Source organism: Phycodurus eques, chromosome 13, assembly GCF_024500275.1.
Source record: "Phycodurus eques isolate BA_2022a chromosome 13, UOR_Pequ_1.1, whole genome shotgun sequence".
Lineage (NCBI taxonomy): Eukaryota > Metazoa > Chordata > Actinopteri > Syngnathiformes > Syngnathidae > Phycodurus > Phycodurus eques.
Window position 1 is genome coordinate 7536333 of NC_084537.1, and position 23609 is coordinate 7559941.

At 39.6% G+C, this 23609-nt stretch overlaps 1 protein-coding gene across 8 annotated transcripts in view; it reads left to right on the plus strand.

Moving 5' to 3' along the window:
- The window catches only part of LOC133411869 (partitioning defective 3 homolog), a 239468-nt gene that overhangs the window by 29370 nt on the left and 186489 nt on the right, over positions 1–23609 (plus strand). For all 8 annotated transcript variants that reach the window (XM_061694629.1, XM_061694635.1, XM_061694633.1 and 5 more), the window contains exon 2: positions 12343–12444. In XM_061694629.1, the coding sequence (XP_061550613.1) occupies positions 12343–12444 (102 nt within the window). The remainder of the gene's footprint in view (positions 1–12342; positions 12445–23609) is intronic.

The window sequence follows — 23609 nt, forward strand, 5'->3', positions numbered from 1 at the left end:
TCCGGAATATGGCACAGAGGATGCTGGTGATGTTTGGCTCTACATATGTGTGTGAACAGACTTTGTGTGATGAACACCAACGAAACATCCTACAGATCCCAGCTGAGTGATGTGTTCTGAGAATTGCCACAACAAAACTAACACCAGACATTGATGCACTGGCAAAAAAGGTGATCAACAAAACAACACTGTTTCCATTAAAAGTACATCTAACTATTAACACTACAATGTCTTTTTTTGGTTTGTTTATTTTTTTTTATGTGTAAGCATCTGGTTCTGGCTTGGCCCACCTGTCAAATTATCTAAGTCAATGTGGCCCCTGAGCCAAAACGTTTGCCCACCCCTGTGCTAGCTGATTGCAAATGTTTTAAGATAGCGTTAATATATTAACCTTAACCTGAATTTGTGGCCGCAGTACCAAAAGTCCAAAAAGAGTCGACTTTTTCAACCAGAGGAAAAGTCGTTGGTCTTACCGACTGCTCGAACCAACAATAGGACCCCTCCCCCTCCTATCACTTTGCATGCACTTCAATAGGGAGTGAGACATTTCTCTGCATCATTTACCTTGCTTGCCTGTCGGACATTTACTGGAATTGTCCCTCAAACTGATGTTCGCTGCCAGCTATCATTCATTTGATGGTCAATGCTAGCTAGCTATCCCTCCGCTAATATTTTTGTTCCTTTTTATGTAAACATGATCCCTAATGAATTAACATTTTAAATGTTCAATAATTTAACATCATAAAATGAGCCATCCAACTTCATGGCTCACCCGGTCCATATGTCTGTTGTCGGAAGAGTCAAGCGTCTTCTCACGTACAGTTGTACAGATGAGGCAAGGCGACCGATTTGTTGTTTGGAAGCATATACTTCTGATCAAAACTTTCCAACGTGGATAAATTGCTGCTTTTGCAACATATACTGTATTTGGCTCTGCGATTGACTTCCACTGGGCACATTTCTTGTCATACGCAAAACAATGTGAAAATTATTCCGCTCATGTTAAATTCGCTAGTCACGTTGTTGTGAGAAGGGTCAGAAAAGTGGCTAAATTGTCAGCACAGACTGTGCTTTTGTAAACTAGTTACTCTGTTCGGAGCTATGTTATTAGTGTGAGGTGTGCATGTCAGCTGGGACGCTCTTTGAAATTTGAACTGAACAACAAAAAATTGTCCTAGCCATAAGACTCAAATTCATCAATAAAATGGATTAATTGCCCAGCCAAATGTTGGCAATTTGATCACTGTTTATACAAGACGCATTTTGACTGGTTTGTGTCACCTGCTGACAGTTTAGTGGGCTCATAAACACTTACAAGGCGACAGTTAAGCCATCAACAAGGTCTTTAGACTTACTCAGTTCAGTCCAGCTTATTATTGCTATCAATAGCACGGGGAGCTAGTAATTGGACCATCAGGCCGTCAAAGTCGGGGCACTCATGAACTGAGGGCCCACTGTAAAAGTCTATAATGTGAGCACTGAGACGCCTGCTGTGGGGACGCCCTTGTCCTTCCTCGTGTTTATTTTAACTCTCTATTTGCTAAACCTCCTGGAGACTATCTGAAGCCGGCAATTGAGAGCGTGTTTGGAAAATGTTCACTGGGATTCTATATCAAGCAATGATGCTTTTTCTCACAAGTGCACTAAGGCCACTGTCCTTCTAGCCAGAAAGTTTATCAGTCATCATCACGAGCCCATGGACCCTTTTGACTCCCAAAGAATATAGTCTTCTGTGACAATATACATTGCCATTAGACCCTTCACATTTTCCACAATTTGCTGTTACAGAGTTATTCTAAAGCTGATTTGAGTATAGTATCTTTAAAAAATCGACATAAAATATTCCATAATGACAATTAAAAACATATTTTCACATTTATGGAAATTTATAAAAAATGTAAACATTCAAACATAATTATTCTCACCCTTTGCTATGACTCTCAAACTTAAGCTCAAGTACATCTGATTTCCACCGATCATCCTTGTGCTGCTCCTACAACTTGAATGGAGTCCACGTGTGGTCAATTCAGTTGATGGAACATCATTTGGAATGGCACACACCTAAGGTCTCAATAGTTGGCAGTGCATATCAGAGCAGAAACCAAGCAATGAAGTCTAAGGAATTGTCTGCAGTCCTCTTGAGACCGGATTGTGTCAAGGCACAAATCTGGGGAAGGATTCAAAAGAATTTCAGCAGCATTGAAGGTCCCGAAAGCACTGTGGTCTCGATTGTTTGGAAATGGAATAAGTTTGGAAACCACCAGGACCCTTCCTAGATCTGGCCGTCCGACCAAGTGAGTAACTGAGGTAGAAGGGCATTGGTCAGAGAGGTGAACAAGAACCCTATGGTCACTAAGGCGGAGCTCCAGTGTTCCCTTGTGGAGGTAGAACCATCCAGAAGGTCAAACATTGCTAACACACTCCACCAATCAGGCCTTTGAAAGCCACTTCTCACTAAAAGGCACGTGGCTTCGAGTTTGGAGTTTGCCAAAAGGCACCTTAACAATTCTCAGACCTGCAGAAACAAAATTCTCTGGTCTGATGAAATCGCGGACGTGCTGGAGCCTATCCCAGCTGTCATCGGGCAGGAGGCGGGGTACACCCTGAACTGGTTGCCAGCCAATTGCAGGGCAAGTTTGGCATTGTCTTGCAGAAATATGCATGAAAAAGACGTTGTTTGGATGGCAGCATATGTTTCTCCAAAACCTGTATGTACCTTTCAGCATTAATGGTGCCTTCACAGATGTGTAAGTTACCCATGCCATTGGCACTAACACAGCCCCATACAGATGCTGGCTTTTGAACTTTGTGTCCATAACAGTCCACAATTTCCAAAAACAATTTGAAATGTGGACTCGTCGGACCACAGAACACTTTTCCACTTTGCATCAGTCCATCATAGATGAGCTTTGGCCCAGAGAAGCCGGCGGCGTTTCTGGGTGTTGTTGATAAATGGCTTTTGCTTTGCATAGTAGAGTTTCAAGTTGCACATACGGATGTCGCGCCAAACTGTATTTACTGACATTGTTTTTCTGAAGTGTTCCTGAGCCCATTTGGTGATATCCTTTTACACATTGATGTCAGTTTTTGATGCAGTGCCGCCTGAGGGATCGAAGGTCACGGGCATTCAATGTTGGTTTTCGGCCTTGCCGCTTACATGCAGTGATTTCTCCAGATTCTCTGAACCTTTTGATGATATTATGGACCATAGATGATGAAACCCTAAATTCCTTGCAATTGTACATTGAGGAACACCGTCCTTAAACTGTTCTGACTATTTTCTCACGCACTTGTTCACAAAGAGGTGAACCTCGCCCCATCTTTGCTTGTGAATGACTGAGCTATTCAGGGAAGCTACTTTTATACCCAATCATGGCACCCACCTGTTCACCTGTGGGGATGTTCCAAACAGGTGTTTGATGAGCATTCCTCAACTTTCTCAGTCTTTTTTGCCACCTGTCCCAGCTTTTTTGGAATGTATTGCAGCCATAAAATTCTAAGGTAGTTTCTCAGTTTGAACATTAAATATATTGTCTTTGTAGTGTAGTCAATTAAATATAGGTTGAACATGATTTGCAAATCATTGTATTCTGTTTTTGTTTGTTTAACGTCCCAACTTCCTTGGAATTTGGGTTGTAAATATCCGTTGCTTAAAGAGTTATAACTTCCACATAGATGCTATTCGTTAGCCCGTCTATTGCGTTTCCCATTATGTATTAGGATTAAGCTAGTGGAAGCTATGTTGTGGTTTGTAATACACTGTGTAGTTTTCTTTGATGTTTAGTTTGACAGTTACGTTCAACATGGAGCCCGAAGTCTCTTTTGAATTGTTTACTATCTGCAGAATGCTGCTCGTTGTGAAGTGAGTTAATTGCCACCATACAGTGCTCATATCTCATTTTTTCTTAAGTCAATGCAAAAACAGTATCTGAACGGCAGCTTTTATCTCGAATACGTCATAAATCGTGTCTCTCGTACTTCAAGGCAACACTTAATTCAAATCACCACTGTAATTCTGTGGAAGTTGACAGTACAAAATAGTCTCAAAGCGTATTTGTGACCAAGAGAAATCAAGCAAATCCTAGAATGTGGGTGGGGGGGGAAACGTTTAGTTTTTTTTCAATTTTAATTTATTTTTACTGGGACAGTGCACAATTAAAAGAAATGGGAGAGTTAGCTAAAAGCTCATTTGCTTCCATTGTCCCGGTGCTATGCTAAACTTGTTTTGAATGATGACAGCAAAGGGGGGTGGGGGATCATTTAAAATCTTTTCTTTTTTTTTTTTTTTTTTTTTTTGGGAGAATTTATTTTAAGGCCATATCGCCGAGCCTTAGCCAAGACAAAGTTACAAAGTCTCCTCCTGCATTTGATAAAATAAGCAGAAATACGATAGAAATGCTCATCTTTAATAGACCTTTTATAATATTTTGAGATGTGACAAATTAGGTAGCTAGTTGGGTGACTGTACACTTCTAGTATAAATCATATGGAAATGGTACATTAACACTTAATGAGCACAAAATAAAAATTAAAATTGGTTGCATAAAGTGCCAGTAAGGCTCTGTTGTTCAATCTGTTGCTTATTCACCTCACCTGCTGTGAGGATGAGTGCCAGTTTGCTGCAAATGGAATTAGTTTTAACTTTTAATCACTACAATATAAAAGAAGCCTCTTGTCTGCATTTGTGTTTGGAAACCTCCATCTGGCCTCCTAATCCTCAATCTTAATCTCAATCATTCCCTCAGGAAAAAAGGCCAACACCACATGAAAACTCCAGTCAAGGTTAAAAGTGTACAACTGTTTTCCTTTGTTTGCATTACATTTTATTTTCTGTTCAAATGTGATTATTTTTTGTTTTTTCCTCTGGAGTAACACCACTCACTTCATGTTTTGAATCCCTTTTCCTCCATTCATCATTGCTGCTGTTGCATTTTTCCACAAAAATCTTACTTCAGGCTTCCAATTGGCTAAATAGGCCTTATAGTTAAACATTAATAACACCACCTGTTAATTTGAAGGCCCTCTTGGAAAAAAAAAAAAAATCAAAACTCACTCAATTGCGCCCTCTGGAAAGTTGGAAGAAAAAAAATCCCCCGATACCAATTTCACCGATGAACGTGAAAGAGGTTGGAAATGTCAATCGTAAAAGGTCGCACATAAAAGTCTCAAAAGTTGAACAGGAAGTAAACCATTCTGGTTTGAAGCAGCCATTTGGCACCAGTCGCTCCTCTTGTCAGTCTCACTGACGCATGTAACTGATCCATGTGAAAACAAAGTTGAGGTACGGTTGCTTTAATTAAACAGTGTGTTTAAAAAAAAAAAAAAAAAAAAAAAAAAGTATTTGACTTGTAAACAGAATATGATTTGATCTCACATTTTCAACAACTTCAAGTTAATAAGTTGACAAGAACCTGAGAACTTATAAAAAAGTGCGCTGCGACAAAACCCTTATCAGAAAGTCTTTGGATAAAAAAAAAAAAAAAAAAACTTGACTTTCTCATCAACTAGTCGCCAAAACTGTCCGGCTCGTCTACGCCACTGCTCAGGATGGAGTTGTTGCTGCTGGACTCGGTGCTGTCCAAGTCTGAGTCGTCGGGTTGGTTTGTGTTGTTGGCCTCCATGAAGTCGATCAGCAACTCAAGCATTGAGATGTCGCTCTCCGTGATGCTCTGCGACGCTTTGAACTGTGAAAATAGAGGTAGTCGGCATGTTAGTTCCCACGTAGCACTCGAGTTCAGTTCACAGGGGTATATGGTTGTAAAGCATGACATGAAGCATTTAGTGGTACTCGATCAGCCCCCGATCATGATCGGCCGATTCAGTGGAAAATACACGTTTGGTGCTCGTCTATCAATGCCTTTCATTTCCTATCACAAAAACTGATCGTCCACGGCTCGTACCTTGGGCAATTAATCCCAGAGAAGATAGTTAAGACTCTTTAAATATACACTTTTTTTCCTGACTGTGACATGAAATCAAGACTATGCTTTTCCTGTTTTAGGTCAATTAGGATTACAAAAAATATTCCTATTTGTTAAATGCCAGAATAATGAGGATATTTGTAGACACGATAGACAATAATGACTTTATTTATAATGACTTTATTTTTCTGTTTTTAAATATCTATTATTTTAATATTATTTCACTTGTGACTAATTTATATTTATTTATATTTATATTTCAAGTTTAGTTTTCGTCGTTAAATAAATAAAACTGAAAAAAACCAGTCGTTGTGATTTCAATATCAATAAAAAATAATCATGATTATTTTTTCCATAATCGCTCAGCCTTAGTGTAGCGCCCCCTTCACACTGCGCAGGTGCAGTGCACCTGCAAAGCAAACCCAAACAAACACGTCTGATCATACAGCCAATACCACTCACCATAAATAAATTGAACATTTTACAGCTAATCCAGATGTACGGTATCAGCAGTGATCGGCAGATATCACTAATAGATGCTCGCTATCAGAATCGGCAGCATAGAGTTCTGATGGGAGCATCCCGAGAATCATGGCTTGGGTTTGTTTAAACAAAAGTCTCAACAACAATGGACTCTATCGCTATTACTTTGTATTAAATGAACCAAGATCGTAATTACAAAAACATATGTGGACCAAACAGAACCAAACTGTGAGATGGTATGCGGTACAGTACACACAGGGAACACATTTCCTGGTTTGCTGACCTGAGTGATGGGACAGCTCAGAGAGGTAAAATGGGGCGAGACTATTTAGAGATTTGAAAACAAATACAAGAATCTTAAAATGAACTCCAATAAAAGTGCTCAGGTAGTGGTGGCGGGAGTTCAGAATTGGAGTAATGTGCTCCCTTGTACATGTTCCAGTTAAGCGGCGAGCGACAGCATTTTTAACCAACTGTTGAGGTTTGACACACAGCTGCCTGACTCCAAAGTAAACAGCATTACAGTAATCCAGTCGGGATGTGATGAAGGCATAGATTACTGCTTCAAAGTAATGCCGTGAAAAGGCTTCACCTTTGGCAGCTGCCCGAGGTGAAAAAAAAAGAAGACTTTTTCGACAAAGCAGCCCATTTGCGGAAGACCTCATTGTCATTACTTTGTTTTCGCGAAAACCAAGTATGGCAAATTGTAGTCACAAAAACATTGAATAGCAAACTGAAAAAAAACTCCTAATGCTTCAAAGGTACGCTATGTGATTTATTTCTTTTCTCAGCCCTATTGTAACTAAAGCATTCTGATACAGATAATAATTTTCCGAACAAAGAACACATTCTCTCTAATTTACGGAGCGTCCCCGAATGTACCCCGCACACGTAAATGAATGGCAACCTCGCTGAATTGGTTGCCAAATACTGCGTTTATCGCTCGACATATGAAGGCTTGTATACAGTGTGTTCAGCCGTGTTTTGTCCTGGAAGCCCCTAACAAAACCTGGCACCCTCGAATGAAAATGAAAAACTTTTGTGCGCTAACCGGTCACAGACTCCAGAATGAGCATGTTCTCAGTAACATTCATCAGGTACAAATGAACTAAGTTCAGTTCACATTCGCCCAAAATATGAAGTTGTACATGAACTTTCGTTCATTGAACACTAGCTTGATTTTTCACAAATTTTAAGCCGCATATTATCTTTTCCTTTCGGCTTGTCCCGTTAGGGGTCACCACAGCATGTAATCCTTTATCCTTTTCCATGTAAGCCTATCTCTTGCATTCTCATCTCGAACATCAACTGCCCTCATGTCTTCCCTGACGACATCCATCAACCTTCTCTTTGGTCTTTCTGTAGCTCTCTTGCCTGGCAGCTCCATCCTCATCATCCTTCTACGAATATACCCATTATCGCTCCTCTGGTTGTGTCCAAACCATCAAAGTCTGCTTTTTCTAATTTTGTCTCCAAAACATCTAACCTTTGCTGTCCCTCTGAGCTCATTTCTAATCATATCCAACCTGGTCATTCCTGGAGAGAACATCAACATCTTCATTTCTGCCACCTCCAGCTGTGCTTCTTGTTGTCTCTTCAGCCATTTACAGAGATTTAAAGAAAAAAAAAAAAAAAAAAACTTCAGCTACCCTGGCAAAAGGATGCCAACAAGCTTAGTGGTACAAATCGGTTATTATTATTATTATTATTTTTTTTTTTACATTTTACAACTTTTGACAATGGGAGCGTTTGCCATGTTGTCACCAAATGGTGTCGTGGTGTCTCTGTTGCCAGAAAGTCGATGGAAGTCAACTGCCGACCACAGGTTATCGTGTTAATTCCTGCTTATTTTTGTTAATCAATAACTGGCAGTGTCGTGTTGCGTTATGGGCTGTACATATAGATTGTTAACGCAGGATTCTACATGAAGCTCATTGAAAGCTTAGGTGAAGCCATTATGTGACACAAGTGGAACATAGCATGTTTGCTTTGCTAAATCTCACATTAACTAATAACTTGCACCTCACTCTTAAATAGTTGATGACTCTGTTACTTTTGGTGATATTTTACTTGTTAAGTAGGCCTACTCCTGTATACAAATTACAAATGGATATGAGCCATTTTGTGTTGGCTGAAATGAAAAGTTGTCAATCAAAAACATCCCCTCTGGTCAGGTCAGTGGACAGATTTGGGACACATTTGTCTGTAACTTCGTATTTAAGACAAATCCTGGGTGGTGCTGTTGTACAGAAGCTTTGCTGCATAGCTTTGCTTGCCATCAGTTTGCACACGGTGATAAAAAGCCACAAATATGAGTTTTCTTAGCCAATATTATATGAAAGTCAATGGGACTTCTACCAACCAGTGTTAATGCACATGCATCACACAATTGTAATTACATCACAATGTTTCTCGAACGCTCCCAATGAAACGGCAAAAAATGTGGACTGTACTATGAAGCTACTACTAAGTATTAGTTTGTTTCAGTTGAATTAAGTGATCACATCTGTATTAAGTTACACACTTTATTAAAAAAAAAAAATCCATGATTATGAAATGAGTAGCAATTGTCCACCTACCTCCATGTCAATTAGCACGTTGTTCAGGTAGATGCTGTCAAAACACTTGAGATTGTTGAACAGATGCACGAGCTCCACACATTCTGCCCCCTCGTCCTCACCGTGTTTGCGTGACGTCACTTCCATTGATTTATTTCTCTTAAATTGACAGTTCTTCGCGGTCGTAACGTGGCTGTACCACCGGGTACTTTTCTCTGGCGGCTTGTCGTCGCGTGAGTCTCTCTGGTGGTGCTTAAAAAAACAGCGCAGTGGACGTTCGTGTGCACTCCGTCACGTCTTTGCTCTTTGAAGCGGATTCATTAAAGCAACGTTTTTGTTTGTTTGCTTGGAGTTCTCAACGGAGGGGCTGCTGCGTCATCGTGCGTCATCGCTTCACTTCAACGACGACATGCCGTCCTCGGAGCGGTTATTTTAAAAATGTATTTGTTTATTCGGTGTGTTTTGTGGTTAATAAGAAGCATGTCGGGAAAGGAAGACTCCCACTGGGCAACAGTACAACAGAAGAAAAAGAGCGGCGGTCGGTCGGTCGTAGTTAGCTTGGTAGCAACATGCGACCTGACTGCACGGCGGATTAATAACGCGATGTGTAATTCTTATTTCATTTACGATACTGTTTCGGTGTGATACAATAGCGTTAACGGACACTGTAGTGCTTTATTTGACGTCTCTGGTGCCAAAAGGTAGCACTGTGACTCACAATTATTTCATTAAGAGATGAAGTGATGATAAAGTTGTCGTGTCGCTTTGGTTATAATATAGTTCATCCCTTATTTACATCGTTTGTCATAAAGTACATTAGATTTGGCCACAATTCCTCATTTTAATATGTAATTATATCAGTGTTATTGGAATGCATCTTGATAATAAATTCAGAATAAGAATACTGGTGAAAAGAGTTGTTGGCGACTTCATTCCAACTATGATTGTTTTTGTATTGAAACAACTTAAAAAGTAACCATGACCATGTAGATGTATTGTTCTATGTCGTTTAATATATATATATATATATATTAGACATTTTATACATTTTGCCTTTTTTTATTTTTTGGGGGGCGTGACAATATCTCCACGACATTTATGAAGTGTTCAAGACGGCTGGGAATCAAAATATTCCCAATTAAAACATAGCTGAAGGTCGTCAGCTATTTGTTGGTGAAATCAAACTATTTTTTTTACTGTTCTATTGAGCATCAACAGTACAACAGAAAAAAAATAAGACGTAAAAATTGCTAACATTAAAAATTTTTCAGATCAAAACCAACCTCCCAACCTAAGGTCCCATCTCAACTGTATCTGGGTGATGGATACAGTACTAAATAAAATAAAAAATGGGACAAAACATTGTGCAGTAGTTATTAAGTTAAAATAACAATGCAATCAGGAAACCGAAGGGCTGTCACTCCTCTGTATAGTGTTTTAGTAAATCTATGATGATAGCAGGGGTTTCCAAATTTGCCTTTGAGAGAAAATCTCAAGCATCTCCAATTTGAAATAATAGAGCACTCATTGACCCATCAATCATAGGACGGAGGCAAGGCGTGCTTCCAGTTGAGAAGAATTAAACGCCTGTCCAGCATGGTGCTAAAGATAATAGAATGTGCTGATCTCTCACAGCGTTATAAGCAATTTGAAGAAGGTTGAATATTTTAGACAAACATTTTTGTAGTTTTAGGACATGACCAGAACATGTGTATGAGGTCGGCATGGGACTAGTGCCTCTTGTGCTAGTGCATCTTTTTTATTACAGGCGTAGACCACATTGAGATACATTTTAAATAATCTATTGTTAGTGTAGGACTTTCTGTGTGTTGAAACACAATTTGACTTGTCAGCAGCCCTGACAACAAACCCCTATTTTTTTTTCATTTTAAATATATAAAAAAAAAAAAATATCATTTGTTACATAGCATTATACAGAATACAGTGAACCCCCATTTCTTGCAAGGGATACATTACAGAGCCACCTGGGATACGTGAACATCTGCTCTATAGAGAGACCATATAAAAATGTTTTGGGTTTTACCTTTCACACATGCTTTAAACATATTTAAACTTATTAAAACACACTTTGTAAATGAATTTTAATGTATTTGAGCACCCAACAATGATTTTCAAGCATAAATTGTATCGAAAAAAAATTCCATGTGATGTTGGTGACTGCGTTTTTGTAGACTTCAGGCTTTTTGCCATTCCCAGTTGAAGTTTACTGTAAATCATTCACATAAAACAAAAGAGAACCAAACATTGTGTATTTAAATACCAAAATGTTCAAATGTCAGCGAGCTTAATGCTGATATATAATACAAAATACCATAGATGGGCTAATGTAAATTAGCATAGATGTTACACTAACATAGTTGTAATTCTTCAAACAGCTGCTCCGTTAACACACACAGAGCAGCAACACGTACAATAGAGCATACAACAATACTCGGGCGTATTTTGTCTCTGCTTGTGGGAACATTAACTATTACTATTGGGGACCTGCTCGGCCTCTTCTTCATTGCATGTCTTTCAGTAGCTCGCCATGTTGTGGCACAACATTGTACTACATAAAAGGCGCACACTGGAGAAAGCTATTTACACCCAGAACAGATTGTGTTAAATGTTGATATCTAGAATCCATCTGCATGTGCCGTATTTGTTGTGAGGCATCTGATTACTGTGTCACTCTCAAGTTTGGGTGTATATTGTCCCAAATGTTTTTGCCAGACACATTCTGCCATTTTCCCGGAGATTATATTGAGTAGCATCTCGGGGCCTGCTCGGCTGGATTCATATTTGACACAAAAACTGCTTGATGACCTTTGATGTGACCATTAATGGATCGCTTCTAAAAGGGGACTCGAGAAGCCTTGTTGTTGTTTATCTGATGGATTGACTATGATGCAACAACTTTGTTATATGAATTGACCATCACGTACAGGACTGGAGTGAAACTACATGTCAATCGCAGTCAATTAGGATTGTGTAGTTCGTTTATTTTGTAAGATGTTTCTGTTATATTAAAAGAACACTAGCATGTTTTTCTAACTGAAAATAAATTACATGTCCACTTACTTCATGTTGCCCATTACCACCACCTCCAAGATTGGAGAGGAACAACATGCCACTAGCAATTGTTTGATTGTTTAGTTTCTTTTCTTCTTCTAAGGTGTTAGTTTATTTAATGGAACGGTACTGTTTTTCCTTTATTGAAAAGTAATGACGTGCGCCTACTTTGTGAGGGGCATTACTGCCACCCACAGGAATGGATCGGAGGACCCACACGTCAGTTGGCAATCGTTTAGGATTGTTTAGTTCAGTATTTGTAAGATAGTTCTGTTTCTTTTAATGCAACGCTGCTGTTTTCTTTCCAGGACGCCAGTTACTGGCTGCAGGTGCACCGCCTGGAGCACGGTGATGGCGGCATCTTGGACCTGGATGACTTGCTGTGCGACGTGGCGGACGACAAAGACCGGGTAAGACCAGCAAGACTGTGTTTGTAGCATGATGAGCAGAAAGAACTGGTAGCATCCTGTGCCTCTGTAGACTGACAGAGGGAAACTGCACGGAACGCTAATTACGTGCAGTTTCCCTTTTCCAGCACAATGCTTGGAGTTGTGTTCCTTCTGCTCGTGTGCTCCAAGTTGAAATCCCAGCAGCAGTTGATTGTATTGGCACGCAGTGTGGATGTTGTAAAGCACTCTGGAGGCAGAACCCGTGTGTTTGTGGTCGCATGCCGCAAACCAGCTCCACACTTACCAGGACTGTGATGCAAAGACTGTGTGTGTGTGTGTGTGTGTGTGTGTGCTTGTTGCTTTGTTTTGTTTTATTTAACTTGTTTACTGCCAGATGTTTTTGATGCAGTTTCCAATATTGCCAGCAGTTTTATCATCATTTTGACTGATCTTTCAAGACCCACGCAGAATATTGTGTTCTGTCACAATGTAAGCACTGAACCTACCAAAAGAAAAAAAAAATAGAAAGTATTTTTTTTTCTAGAAAAATGTTGAGCATAGCTTTGCCTCTGACGCTAATATTTTTTTTTGATGACAAAATAACATTATCAGATGTACAATTATGAAACCCGCAGGGAGCAATGATGACTTCTCATTGCTTGAGTTGAACGTCAGTGGTTTTTTTATATGGCGTTTGCTATGCATGAACTGCTCTCTTATTTCATGATCGCAACACACACTTTGTACTACCTACCGCGACACATACTCTGTTTATACAAAACAATGACATACTCAAGAGCTCCCAAATGTTACGGAAATTGCTGAACGTTGAATCGTTACTGCCGTGACAGATTGCTCTGGATATTGGTGAAAAAAATACAGCATCTGACATTACCGGTGCGGCCACATTGAACAGCTGCTTGGTGCACCCTATTTTATCACGCACCCCAGCCGCCAAGCCGCTGAGGCGAAAGTTCTCTTTGCGTCCGTTGTCAACGCATTGTATGCCACTGATCATCGCCTCTATGGTAGCGAATAAGCTACACTTCTTACCCTGCTTCTTTATAAGTGTCAGAAAGGGGAGGACAAGGTGCTAATCGCCAAGTTATTGTTAGAAGCGGTCACAAAACATTGAAATAATACACTTGTCACATAGGTCTGGCTGGAACCGCGTTTTCGCAGAGTAACCAACTTTGAGCAACAAAATAACAGGCCAATTAATACGTTTAGAGATACAAATATAAAATAATACACGTCCACACAGGATCCTGCGTTTGAACCGTAAATTAATTAGTACGTCACTGCACATGTAACTTCAGAACTCATAGACTAATACTTTGATTCAGGCTGCAACGGTGTCCACCATGACAAGGTTGATGTAATAAAAACATTAATGACAAATATTGACGGAATAATTTATTAACGATTGATTATGACTTTCGCACTGAAATATTCTTGAAACAATTTGAAAATATGGAAATTCAGACACATTTTGACAAATTGTTCTGGAAGTGAATTTTTATTAGATGGCAGCTCTGCATAATCTGTTGGGAGTATGAGGTGCCTGAATTTGTATGACTTCCAACGTGATGGCATTTCTCTCATTCCTCTCTCATTGACGTTACAAGCAGAGATCCATTTTTCCATTTTCAACACCGCTTATCCTGGTTAGGGTCGCGGGATGCTGGAGCCTATCCCAGCTGACTTCGGGCGAAAGGCGCACTACACACTGAACTGGTCGCCAGTCAGTCGCAGGGCACATATAGACAATGACAACCATTCGCACTCACATTCACACCGTCACTGAGTGGGAACTGAACCCACACTGCCTGCACCAAAGTCAGGCGAGTGTACCACTACACCATCAGTGACCACAAGCAGAGACTCACCCTGTAATTTTTATCTTCAACTCAAAAGCTGTGCCGATCTCAAATCCAAAGCATGCAAAGTCGCCATCTACAGGGATCTGTCAGTCATTACAGTGGTTTACAAACCTGAATTTCACATACAACCGAGGTGAGACCCTCCTCCATGCCCACCTGTTGAAAAATGTATTTTGCTTCGCATGAGTTAAATGTGACTGGTAGATATCTGAGGTACCGATTGGACCTTTGGGCCTCAGCTACCTCAAACAATCTCTGTTCAAAATCAGTAATATTATTGCTTTGGCATGAATTTGAATGTAACACAATAAGCCGTCAATGTCTGAAACTTTATTCACACCAGTAACTTTTAAGGGTAATTTGACTTCAGCTAAGGTCAGTTTGAAATATGTGACTGATAGAGCACAAACAACTTCCGCTGCCTCAAACATCTTGAGTTAGGATGTCGTCCAAAAGCAATAGGATTCTTGGATTATGGGACGTCCTTCGGCAGAGACAACTGCAAAGCTCCTGGCAGCTCCCGTGACTCATCTTCAGTCCATTCTGGCAAGCAGACGTTTTTAAAGGTCTGGAAGGAATGCCGCTGTCTCTTAATAGCTCACTCACACACACACAAATATACTGCAAGTTTAGAAAGTGTGTGTGTGTGTGTGTGGAGTGTGCCAGGAAAAGTGGAGTGAATCCTTATTTTCCAGATCTTTCCTTCATCCTTCCTTCCTTCCTTCCTCGGCCTCGTCGGTGAAGGATTTGTAAGAGGCGTTTTCTATATGAAAAAGTCTTTCCCTAGTTGTCATGTGTCATTCCAGAGCCGGACAGATGACCACATGCTGAGTGTCAGATGACACTCCTCCAACCATGCCAGGCCTTTAAAACATGATGTCTGTATGTGTGTGTGTTTGTGGGGGTGTGTTGCACAGCTGCGTGCGCCATCACAAGGGTCACCATCCATTTGTGACCTCTGTCAGCATTCGAATGTTTTACATGTCTGGAGCTTGTCGTCATCATAAAATTCCACGAGTTGTAATTATTTCGCCGCCCTTATTTAATTTCAACGGCAGTAACCAAAGGTGAAAACACAATTTCTTCAAATGAGAATGAGCTCAGTTGCTAAGCATAACAGCATCACCTGAATAGACCCTAATGAATTTACGAGTGTGGCTTTTCTTGTTTAATTTCGATTTAAATCTTGTAATATTCCAACTTTTCTCCTACCAAATCCCAGATTTTTGTTTTCTTAATATATTTTTTCTTAAAAATACTTCTTCCTCATCACAGTATGGCTTTAAAGTGCTTTTCCTTGTTAAATTTTGACTTTAAAAAACGGCTATTTGAAAAAAGAAAAAAGCCTTTTTTAAAAAATATATAAAAATACTCCTTTTACAAAAATTCATATTTTATTCTCATGACATTACAACTTCATTCTTGTGGTGCATTTTATTTTATTTTTTTTAAGTGTGGAGATTTTCCATGTGTTATCAACATGAGCACGATGATTATCCTGCGTTTTGTGGCGACATTGTCGATGACTGACAAATGACGATGGTTGAATGGAACAACGATCCCAGAAGACTCTCACGTGGTTGCTCCACAATGTTGTGGTCTCACAATGTGGCACACCACTTATTAAATGCTACTTTGTCTTGACATATTTGCAGTAATACAATACATACATTGAGCATGACGTTTTGTTTTTCCACCCCTCATTATTTATTTTGGATAAATCTGATGGATGTTACCTGTATGGCTTTACATGTGGTTTGTATACTTTTTTATTTAGATGTTTGTGTAAGCGTGTGTGTGAGCTGAATATCGTGCGTAGCGTCGTGTTCTCTCATAGTGGGAGATGAGCAGACAGGAAGGCCACAAGGTTAAAACAACACTGAGGTGTTTCTCATGACGACTCCATCTGCCCGTCTTGTGTGTGCGTTTACATTCCTGTGTTCCGTAAAAGTGGCTTACAGTGTAGCCTCGGTAGCATTCTGACAGATCCTTGTCTGTTTGAGCTATTGAGACAGCTTTGTGACGTACAGTAAACGCTCGCAGTTTTGAGCGTCGCCTTTCACAAATGTACATTCTTGCACATTTTTATGTATAACAGATAAGTACTACCTGAATATATTACACACCACTCATTTGGGCCACCAGCTCATGGCTGGCTGTTATCAGGATAGAAATCTACCTATATATCCACTACAAAGCCACACAGCACTGCATTATCAAAATGACTGTGAAAACATTGTTGTGTACGGTATCATTTTGGAATACTTGTATTCAGATACATTTTTTTAAAAAAGACTAGGAAATTTATTTTTCTTATTAATGCATTGCCGAGGTATCGGATCGGGACTCTACATCAGCAGATGCTCACAATCAAGTGAATCAGACTTGTGAAAAAAAAAATGTGATTGGGATATACCTAGTTTCTATGTGTCACTGGGTAAAAACAAATCATAAAATTGCCTAATAGAAAAGTAGTAATTGGTATTTTTACAGGTTTCCATTAGAGTTTACACCGATTTGATCGGGCTGATCGGTATCTGCCGATATTTAGCATTTTATGCTGATCGGCTTTAAAGTCATAATTTGCCGATCCGATCAATGACGTCATTGATCAGCTCCGCAAAAGACATTTATTCCGCGTTGCCGTGTGCACAGTATAAATGAATCCATAAGGTAGTTTATTTTTAGCCTTGTCGCATGTCTTTTGACGTCGTACTATAAATATCTGACAGTCAAAGAAGTTATTTAAAAAAAAAAAAAAAAAAAAAAAAAAAAAGAAAAACCTTGCCGCTGTGGGACAGACAACACGGCGAAGACAGGCAACACATAATCAGACTACGAGACAAATTTGCCCTTTCACAATTGAAATAAAACTGCAATAAAATTATTCTGCATCCCGTTTTTTTACGATCATTGGTCTTTATCTTTATCACTCATTACTGTGGCGACGATAACAAGTGGAGTGAGCCGACGGTATTATAAGGACAAAATGGGGAAAACGTGTGTTGGTGGTCACCGGTGCTCAGGACATGAGAGGACGTTCGTTTAAGGCTTGCTTTAGGTATGTTCACGTACTTTTAATACGATATGGCTCACAAGCAGGCAATAAAATGTTACGTAGCCTAGCAAGCTAGCGGTAGCACGAACGGTTGGACGTAAACATGCCACCGTTCTGTCAAATCATGCTCTAAGGTTTCGGTGTGGGTGAAGTAATTTAATTAACAATAAAGTCATTTAATTACAGTAAGTTAGCACCCATTATTTCTGTCATGTAATGTTGGTTTGACCTGACTGATTAGAATACACGATCTGATTAGAGCAGTGATTTCCAACCTTTATGGAGGCAAGGAACATATTTTACAACAGAAAAATCTCACGGCACACCAACAATCAAAAATGTCACAAAAAGTGGATACATTAATTACTGTATTGACTTCCTGCCATCTCATAGAAGACCATTCATTTGTTCTGTCTGTCACTATGACTGGGATAAATAAAAGAACCAAGATACATTATTTATTGGGATTACAATTTTTTAAGCAATTAAGGTATCAAGTATATACAATAATTGAACAGGTCATTTAAATACACATTGCTCCATCTTGTGATCGGATCGGTGATCGGGTAGCGTTTTTTTAAACTCGCTGATCTATAATCGGCCCCCAAAATCCTGATCGCGTAAAGTCTAGTTTCCATATGAGCAGACACGCGGGGAGTGATGTAAACGCAATACAGAATTAAAAGTCAGGAGATGATGTATTTTGTCTGAAAAACAAATGATCTGATCTGAAAGCCAGTTATTAAGGGTAGTATTGAGATGAGTTTGAAATGATGCTAAAGTGTTTTTGCATCATAGTTTGGGGTATATTTAAGCATTAAACTTTCCATCCTTTCATCTTCCGTTCCACTTATCCTCACTGGAGTCACGGGCGTGCTGGAGCCTATCCCAGCTATCTTCGGGCGAGAGGCGGGTTACACCCAGAACTGGTCGCCAGCCAATCGCAGGGCACATATAAACAAACGACCATTCACACTCACATTCACACCTATGGGAAATGTAGAGTCTTCAATTAACTTACCATGCATGTTTTTGGGATATGGGAGGAAACCGGAGTGCCCAGAGAAAACCCACGCAGGCACGGGGAGGACATGCAAACTCCACAGAGGCGGGGCCGGGATTTGAACCCCGGTCCTCAGAACTGTGAGGCAGATGTGCTAACCAGTCGAGCACCGTGCCGCCTTTAACTATTAATATTGGCAGTTACAATTTTAGAGGGCGTGGGGCATCTATTATTTGCAAATTCTTGCTATTCCTAGTCCCTAACCCCCATAAATAGTGAGGGTTCATCTTATATAGAGGATATTGTTAGGGATCTGTGCCTGTGCTTGTCCATCTCTGTCGGAGACATGTCCTGGCAAGAAGAGAATTAATAGACCATCACGAGGCGGTTCAAAAAAGTGGGAAAGTCAGTTCCCCGAACATGTTCTCGCATTAGCCGTGAGCTCCCCCTCCTTATCGCTGTGCAAACCACACCCGCTCTCGGCCCTCAGATCCTCGCGGGCGACCATTGGGGATGACCTCATTCCTTCCACGCTCGCCTTCCATCTTCTTCCTCCCTCCCCCACCATTCCTCCCCATTTCCCCCCTCAGCAGCCCCCTAACGAGAACAAGATGACAACCCGTTGCCAAATTCAGCCACAGCAGCACCGTTCATGACATGTCTGTTGTGATTGATTGTTTGTGTGCTAGATATCATGCTAAATGCTGCATGTGCTTTTGATCATTTTTTTTACTCTGACTTTCCACATTAGCTACTTTTTGGAGTGGCAAGTATGGCCCGGAGTGCATAATTGTCTGTGGTTTTTATTGCAGCTCAGCACTCCAAAGCAACAAAAAACAGCGGTATGCAAAATGTGGGTTTCATCACTTGGAATGAGTTGGATCTGGCGCCACCATAAATTTTGGGCTGATACATTTGGATTGGTAGAGGTATTATCCATTGGCCATCTCTCAAGATTCGCAAAACACAAAATTACTTTTTTGAAAATGTAGCCTCCAAAGCTGGTTTCACTTAGCAACATGAAATTTGATAGCCATGTATTTATTTCATAGATCTACAAAAAAAGTCTCAAGAAGCCAATCTTTAAAAAACACAGCAAACCTGCCATTTTGTTCTGAAGCATCCATTTTCAGGTAATTTGGCCATTTATAGGTTTCCTTTCAAAACAAACTTGTCCTAGGAATTTTATTTGATTGCTACCTCATTTGAACCACATAAACTATGATATGGTAGGATGGTATGGTAACATTTTATTGTCAGTCCTCTATGTATGTGGAAAATACAGATGACCGAAATTACTTTTCCAATTACGCCACTCAAAAATACAAAAAAACAAACCATATTCCATAAAGACTAGGGCTGTCACTATCGAATCTTTCTAGAATCGATTAGCCTATAGATATTTCGTCAAGACTTGCGATTAACTTCTTAAAAGGTTCACTTACAATTCCATTGCAACATGCTGCCAATTTTTTGTCTTGAGTTTGTTGTCACATTTCTGTCGGGCCAATTATACATTACTCGTGCACTCACTGTAGTAGTCTCGCCACGCTGCACTATTTGCATATCTGTTGTTGACCAATACTGGCCACTCATGTGCCTGAGTACATCTGCAATATTTGCACAATCGACATTGTCCCAGATTATCGTACTACTATTTACTTTTAACTGCATACACTTCTTGAAGTCTCTGCGCCCTTTGCACAATGTTCATTGCACCGGACTATTCTATTAGTTATTTCAAACTGCTCTAATTGCTAGAGAACTCTGCATCTTTTTGCACAATTGTCCCCAAAAAAAATAAAAAATAATAATTGTACTGGCATTACCAAATTACTGGCAACCTTTCAATGCTCAGTGACCTTTTTTTTTTTTTATAAATGTCTTTGTCTCAAAAGTATTCTCTCTCAATTGACTGTTGTCGTACTAAAGCGGCTCCAACTACTGGAGACAAATTCCTTGTGTGTTTTTGACATACTTGGCAAATAAAGATGATTCTCAGTAATCACCAACCCCCCAACACCCCCCCGCCCCCCTACAGAATTTGAGACAACAAAATCAGCGTTTGCTAAATGGTTAGCATTTGCGGTTAGCTTTAGCAATTACCATTTTAGGTAGCGATGATAAATAAAGTAAAACATGTACATTACGCATCTAATAGTGTCTTAAAAATCACAAATGTCATTTTTGATAATGTTTTTCACTGGTCCAACAGTGCCCCCGTCTGCAACAAATGTCGGCGTGGTAAACATAGACAGTGGCCAAAAGGTTCCGGGCTTTGCAAATTGGTTCTGGGCAGGGCGAATATGCTTTTATTAATATTTTTCATTGCCTGGAGACAGACATTTTTGCGTCGACCAATTTTTGTGGTCGAGTTAGCTGATTTATTTTTATTTTTCCCCCCATAGCCCTAATAAAGACATAAAACAGCCATTCATACATGCTCTTTGTGTCTGTGAAGCGGTTATCGATAAAAAAGCAGGTCTGGAGTCTCCCTTCACCAGTTAATCATTTTGCGATCACAGTGTTCATGAGGTCATTCCGTTCACCACAAACCAAGTTCAAACTAAACAAGCAACTGTAGCATCCGTTGTTGAGTAACACACATACAGAAAGATTGTTTCTATTCTCCAGTCCCACAAAACATAAAACTACAAAAACCATTATATTTGAATAAATAACCAGAACGTGTCAAATCTGCAGTTAACGTTACATTCAATCATCTGTTGAAAGATGCAACTGGTAGAGTGTCTCACAAAGGGTCATCTCTTTCAAAATGAGGTTTCTTCCTCTGATTGAGAGAAACTGGAGGATTGGTTAGGAATTGATCAACTGCGACATTACCACAGTTGAATGCAGTAGTTTTTACTGCGCTGAGACTCCACCGCAAAATTTCAGGACATGTTGAAATGCATTTTTCTATTGCCAGGGCTCTTAGGACATTTGTATCGTGTCCCTGGTGGCTCGCAGGCGTGTGGCTGTCCTTCATAGGCGCCCGGTTGCCTAGTGACCATGCTGCTGGAATAATAGGTTGATTTCATTTCAGGATAAAAATCATTTTAAAAGCATGGTTCTATAATGATTAACAGTCCATTTCCACGTAAACTGTCTAGTAGTCGTCTAGTATTCTGTCTCCTTATACTTCCCCTAGACCAGGGGTGTCAAACTCAAATTCACGGTGGGCCAAAATTAAAAATTGGGACAACGTCGCGGGCCAAACTCAATATTTAATGAAAACTCACTGGGATGTGCATGTTTCACTTCTCTCCAGAAATGTAGCGTTAAAGTTTGTCATATGACAACAAACTTAAATTTTGCTTAAACACAGAATCTGGAATAAACAAACTTTAATATTATAAACACGAGAAATCTAATTTACGATAAAAGACATCAGTGGTATTTGTTTGTTGTTTTGTATTTAAATAAATAACATGAATTCTTCTCTCTCCATCTATTTATCTCCAACTTCTATTTATCTCCGACGACCTTTCATTTTTATGTGAATCTTTTTTCAAAGGCCAATAACCCCAACAAATAATGTCCTTCAATAAAAATTCTAACTTCAAACTATTAACAGTCCCTGCCAAGGAGTTGATAAAGGGCATTAAAAAAACATTAATTTCATTGTTACAGCCACATTGCTCCGCACATGACAAAGGTCTGTCTTTTTACTTTAGTGAACAGACAATCTGCCTCCCACCTGTCTTGGAAGTTAACCGTTTTCCATCTTTCGTTTGGCAATTTTTTGGGAAAGGCAAGTGTAAATTTGCTCGAGGAGACTGGTAGCATAGTTGCTAACGAGTGCAACAGAAAGGGAAGGGCCGCTTGTCTGTCTAGACTGATGGGCCAACACACGAGCAAAGCACTCTGGGATTTGTAATATTAGCGGCGCATGTGCTATATACTGGCGGGCCAGCTCTAATACACATTTGATATGGTCTCGCGGGCCAAATATAATTACATCGTGGGCCAAATTTGGCCCCCAGGCCTGAGTTTGACATATATGCCCTGGACTAAAAGGTTCCAATCAGATAGAGTACATTCATATTCAGGGCCATGTTAACACCGTCTATAAACCTACAGACCTGGGAAAAAATTCTAAGACGTTTTTGCGGCATTAGATGCCATTTCAGTGTTTGTAATTTTTTAGAGCTATCCAGAATGATTTGGAATGTTATCACTGATCAAATATGAGTTCATATATATATATATATATTAAAAAAAATCATTAAAAATGAAGAACTCAATTGTCACATCTGGAGTTAATTCCAACATCAATGAAACAAAGTCAATCTGCTATATGCTCAAAACTACTTCCGCATTAGGCAAATCATTTAAAAGCACTTCTGCCTCGCTTGGGTGAATGGGGAAGGGGACTGTTTCGTAAGAACTTTAAACATCTACAATGTCTTATTTTAAACACTAGATCTCGCCACAGAGCCACCTAAGATGACTATACGGTGTTTGGGATTCACTTGTATTGATATACATGATATCATATTTAAGGCTGGAGCTATTGAATATTTTAGTATTCGAGTATTCTACCAAAATTTTTATCGAATGATCGGGTATTTGGATAAATTATATTTTTGCTTGGTTAAAGAGCAATTATAATTACACAAGAAAACTTCAAAATGAATGACCAATTTTTTTTCTTTTTTACATAATCAACTGTTTTATTTCTTAAATTCACATTGAGCAGCGAACTGTATTTTCTTGAATAGAATTTTTTTTTCTTAGCATTTCTTGTAAGTACAAAAAAGGTGTTCATTAAAAAAAGGCATAAGAAGCCTGTTCTGCAACTCCACTTGAGCAGCTAGCGTTTTAGGATGTGACAACATAATACAGTAGGTTTGTGGCTTCGCGTTTCAGAGCTTAGACCAGACTAAGTAAGTAAAATGAAAATGAAGACACGTTGATAGCAAACACAACTATTAACTTCCATATTCCGCATTTAGTGGATTGTCTGACATTAGCTAATGTCTGCTATTTCTTCCCGGAACCTTTGGCTTTTGGCACTTGTAGTTCCTGGAACTAAAAGGTTTGTGCTGCCAGACCCTGTCGCAAAGGTTCCTTCACTTCTTGAAAGTTCTTTTGGCCCTGATAGATAACAACAAAATTGAGTCAATCGATTCCACCAACCACAGATACTATGGTCCTGTGGGGACTTCATATAATTTCCAAAGAGGCCTCCAAAGTTCTATGTATTGAATACTACTAATCATGTCATCATGTAGTTGTT